The 5,369-nt window shown below is 45.7% G+C and overlaps 1 protein-coding gene across 1 annotated transcript in view; it reads right to left on the reverse strand.

Moving 5' to 3' along the window:
• CYP4F71 (cytochrome P450 family 4 subfamily F member 71) overlaps nucleotides 1–5,369 on the reverse strand; it is a 27,984-nt gene that overhangs the window by 19,429 nt on the left and 3,186 nt on the right. The window contains exon 2 of the mRNA XM_037735864.1: nucleotides 4,543–4,548. Coding sequence (XP_037591792.1) covers nucleotides 4,543–4,548 — 6 coding nt within the window. The remainder of the gene's footprint in view (nucleotides 1–4,542; nucleotides 4,549–5,369) is intronic.

Below are 5,369 nucleotides of genomic sequence, written 5' to 3' on the forward strand. Positions count from 1 at the left end.
GCTCCATTAATTCACTTATATTCCTCTCTAAATTGTGTATTTTTAACATTTCGTCAAACCTTTTTTCAAAGTTCTTAGTTTCTTTGCATTGGGTTAGAACAAGCTCTTTTAATTCCCAGAAGTTTCTTATCATCCACTTTTTAAAGCCTGCTTCTGCTAATGGAACACAGTCTTTCTCCATCAGGCCTTGTTCTGTTGCTGATGAGGAACTGTGATCCCCTGTAGAGGGAGAGGCGTTCTGAGTTTGGGTATTCTCAGCCTTTTTAGGCTGTTTTCTTCCCTTCTTTATAGATTTATCCATCTGTGGTCTTTATAATTACCGTCTTTATAGTTGGGTTTCTGAATGGACGTCCAACTTGTTGATTCCCGGCGCTAGAATCTGAGCGACCCACTGCGCCGGCCAAAACGACGGCTTTAAGATTGATGGTGCTTTTCTGACTCTGCACCAAGAACCGCCGCTCCAAGGCAGCGGCAAAACCGCTTCACCGGCCTCAAGAGTCGTGCTGGCGACATGTGGGGCTCCTCCGCTGGGAATCTCCTGGTGGGTGAGCAACAAAAATTGATCTGAAAGTGTGGCATCCTCTCGTTCTCTGCTCTTTCAGTAGGAGCTACAATCCCGAGCTGCTAGTGATCAGCCGCCTTGGATCTCTCTCCCAGCAGAACTCGTCTCACATGGTTGTCACAATACTTAAAACAGACAATCCATGCAAAATGCACCAAGCCGACCAAAAGCTCATCAAGTGCAACTCACTGCTCCTGCTGTTGCTGCGGTTGCTGTGAAAGCCAGATATGGAGTCTGACCTGGATCCGGCAGTGGGTAGAGAGGCATAGCCTTGCACTGTCTGGGAGAAGGCCTTAAAAGTCCAGCCTGTCCTCACCACCTGCTCTCTTTGGCTGTGGATAATGGCTCAGGGAGCAGCCTCCTAGACACAGGAGGCTTGGCCTGAATCCAGAAGAGTTATCGTGGTCAGGTAGCAACAGAAAATTTGAACACCTGTTGGGTGTTAAGATGGACTCATAGGTGGACTCTTGGGGAGGAGACATCAGCTGTTCTGGGGCTGGGAACTGAAAACCCATGGAGCCCAGCCTCATGTCCAATGAAGAGGTGAGCTCTGCACAGCCCAGCTACTCCATCCCTGATAGTCTCTGCTTGAATGCACCCCCTCCCCAAAGCATGGAGACCTCAGCTCTCACACACGCACGCCTATGCCTTTACAGCAGTGGTCCCCAGCCTTTTTGGCACTAGGAACCAGCTTCATGGAAGACAATTTTTTCACAGACTGCGTCAGGGGGAGGGGAGGCAAGGTTTCAGGATGATTCATTTATTACGCACTTTATTATTATTACATTGTAAAATATAATGACGTAATTATACAACTCATCATAATGTAGAATCAGTGGGAGCCCTATGCTTGTTTTTCTGAGACTAGAGGGTTCCATCTGGGGGTGATGGGAGACAGTGACAGATCATCAGGCATTTGATTATCTTAAGAAACGTGCACTTTAGATTCCGCGCATGCGCAGTTCACAATAGGGTTTATGTGCCTATGAGAACCTAATGCTGCCTCTGATCTGACAGGAGGTGGAGCTCAGGCAGTAATGCTAGTGATGACAAGCAGCTGTAAATACAGATGAAGTTTTGCTCACTCACCCACTCTCACCTCCTGCTGCGTGGTCTAGTCCCTAGCAGGCCACAGACCAGTACCAGTCTGCTGCCCGGAGGTTGGGGCCCCTGCTTTACAGAATATTAGAGGGGGCCGGGTGCGGTGGCTCACGCCTGTAATCCCAGCACTTTCGGAGGCCGAGGCAGGCGGATCACAAGGTCAGGAGTTTGAGACCAGACTGGTCTCGAACAAAAATTAGCTGAGTGTGGTGGCCGGTGCCTGTAATCCCAGCAACTCAGGAGGTTGAGGCAGGAGAATCACTTGAACCTGGGAGGCGGAGGTTGCATTAAGCTGAGATTGTGCCATTACACTCCAGCAGCCTGGGCAACAAGAGCAAGACTCCATCTGAAAAAAACAAAAACAAACCAAAAAGCCCCTGAATATTAGAGAGTATATATAAACAGAATATTTGAGGCTCATTAAGGAAATGAGCCTCAGGTTCAACCAGTTCTGAATCAATGACAAAGGGGATCATTTAAAATGTGTCTTCCTCTGTGTGCACATATGTCAAGGGAGGCAAGACATGGGGCTAGGAGAGTGAGTACAGAACAGCGGGTGTGTCTGCAGCATTTTTTCAGCAACGAGGTGGTCAGTGCATAAATGCACACACTTCTATTTGTCATAGTTGTATAAATACTAGCATGAATCATTTTTAAGCTTAGAATGTAAATGTTTATGTACATATAAATATATGCTTATATATTTCACTTGTGGGGTTTGTTTTTCCCTCTGTGTGTACAATCCGTAATCCTCCCACGTCTCCACTCTGTAGGACCCTGCAAAGCTCCCACTTCCCGGACTCTGTGCTCTGGGAGTGTTTTGGATGCACCTGAGCCAGAGCTCCCTGCAGCTCCAGAGGCCAAGGAGTCCCTGCATGGCTGCTGTCTCTGGTCCTAAGCCCTTTATGGAATAGGGCCTCTACCAGAATAGGGAGCTGGGACCAGATCAGCAGGTCTGTCACCTGGGTGTGGGTCTGCCTTCTCAAAACAACCCTTCTAGCTCCTGGGTTCCTTTGGGTTTCACAAATGCCTGCCTGAATCCCAAGACACTCAAAAAGGCACCTTTTCCCCTGGATGGCTGTGAAATTATTGTTGTTTTAAGGGGATCCAATTGGGGGACCTCTGTAGGGTTAATATAAAAAAAGTCATGCCCAGTGTTTGCTCTAAGTTTCTTGGACCTTGGGAACTAAAGTTATCATTTCTTTGGCAGTAAGCCCGGGGCATTAGGAGCTCATGATGACCGTGGCTTATGTCCGAGGAGCCGGGAATCTGGCCAATTCCCGTCTCTTCGAAAACCGTAAACAAAGCCAAGGATTGCTGTTACATAATGATAATGTTCGTGAGAGACAAGACAAAGAGCAGCTGGTGTTTACTATAACCTAAGTTAAACTGCAACATATAAAATATAGACAAAAACCAAAGAAAGACGGAAAGAGGGAAAAAGAGAGGAAGAGAAAGATTGTGGAGAGCTGTAACTCGCGCCTTGCCCGTGCTGCTGTAATGCCGGTGCTGAGGAGAGGGAGAGAGAGAGAGACGAAGAGATTGCTGAGAGCTGTGACTTGCGCCTTGCCCGTGCTGCTGTAACGCCGGTGCTGAGTGTCCGGACGGACGGTCTCTGGGTATGTCCCTTTTGTAAATAAAATCCTCTTCTTTTACCTATAACCTTTTGTAAATAAAATCCTCTTCCTTTACCTATAACCTTCTGTAAATAAAATTCTCTTCTTTTACCTTGTTATTCTCGGCTTGGTGTTTTCTTCTCACGAACCTGCCTCTAAATTATAAATTCGAGCTCGGTATCATTCCCGTTCTTAGTAACAGAACAACCTCCTATCCCACCTTACAGAAGTGATTTCACTCTTACAGAAGTCTTGAAGCCAGACAGTATAAGTATTCCAACTTTGTTCTCCTTTGTCAAATTAACTTTTTCTATTCCAGGTCATTTACATTCTCATATAAATGTTAGAATCAGCTTTTTATTTATTTATTTATTTATTTTAGATGGAGTTTCATTCTCGTTGCCCAGGCTGGAGTGCAACGGTGCGATCTCCACTCACGGCAACCTCCGCCCCCAGTTTCAAGCGATTCTCCTGCCTCAGCCTCTCGAGTAGCTGGGATTACAGGCACGCACTACCACACCCGCTAATTTTGTATTTTTAATACAGACACGGTTTTTCCATGTTGGTCAGGTTGGTCTCGAACTCACGACCTCAGGTGATCTGCCCACCTTGGCCTCCCAAAGTCCTGGTATTACAGGCCTGATCCACCACACCCAGCCTCAGCTTATCAATTTCTACTAAAGTTTCTTGCATGACTCAGCTTTCAGCTTAATTTTTTCTTTTTGGGAGTGTGAATTGGTGTCCCAAGATTTTAGTTTCTTTTTACATTATACATCAGTGCTCATAGCGGCGCTATTCATAATAACTAAAGAGTGGAAGCAACCCAAATGTCTATCAATGGATGGATGGATAAACAAGATATGGTGTATTTATACAATGGAATAGTGTTTGACTGTAAAAAGGTGTGCAGCACTGATACTGTAACATAGATGAACTTTGAAAACATGATGCTGAGTGAAAGAAGCCAGTCACAAAAGGCCATATAGTGTATAGTTCCATTTATATAAAATGTTCAGAACAGGCAAATCCGTGAAGACAGAAAGAGAAAGCAGATTCGTGGTTGTCTAAGTCTGGGGGGAAGCGGGCAGTGGGGAAGCACTGTTAATGAGCATGGCGTTTATTTTACAAATAATGATGAAACTGGCAACCATCACTCTCAGCAAACTGACACAAGAACAGAAAACCAAACACCGCATGTTCTCACTCGTAAGTGGGTGTTGAACAATGAGAACACATGGATACAGGGAGGGGAACATCACACACCAGGGCCTGGTGGGTGGAGGGCTAGGGGAGGATAGCAGGGGGTGGGGAGTTTGGGGAGGGATAGCATTAGGAGAAATACCTAATGTAGATGACGGGGCGATGGATGCAGCAAACCACCACCATGGCACGTGTATACCTATGTAACAAACCTGCGCAATCTGCACATGTACCCCAGAACTTAAAGTATAATAAATAAATTTTAAAATGAAAAACAAAATGTTCTAAAATGAATTGTTGTGGTGGTCACAACAATTTATCCATGTAAAGTATATAATTCAATGCTTTTTAATATAGTCACAATTCTGTGACTATAAGTGACTATATTAAAAAGCATTGAATTATACACTTTACATGGATAAATTTTTGGCATAGGAATTATAATGTCAGTAAAAAATTTTTTTTGAGGCAGAGTCTCACTGTTGTCCAGGCTGGAGTGCAGTAGCGCGATATTGCCTCACTGCGACCTCTGCCTCCCAGGTTCAAGCGATTCTCATGCCTCAGCCTCATGAGTAGCTGGGACTACAGGCCCACGCCACCATGCCCAGCTAATTTTTGTATTTTTAGTAGAGGCGGGGTTTTGCCATGTTGGCCAGGCTGGTCTCGAACTCCTGACCTCAAGTGATCCACCCCCTGCTAGGCCTCTCAAAGTGCTGGGATTACAGGCATGAGCCACTCTGCCCTAGCCAAGATTTTTTTTTTTAAAGATGGGGTCTCACTATGTTGGCCAGGCTGATCCCAAACTCCCAGGCTCAAGCAATTCTCCTACCTATGCCTCCCAAAGTGCTGAGATTATAGACATGAGTCACCGTGCCGGGTATGAAATTTTT

Source organism: Cebus imitator, unplaced genomic scaffold (assembly GCF_001604975.1).
Source record: "Cebus imitator isolate Cc_AM_T3 unplaced genomic scaffold, Cebus_imitator-1.0 Scaffold1034, whole genome shotgun sequence".
Taxonomy (NCBI): domain Eukaryota; kingdom Metazoa; phylum Chordata; class Mammalia; order Primates; family Cebidae; genus Cebus; species Cebus imitator.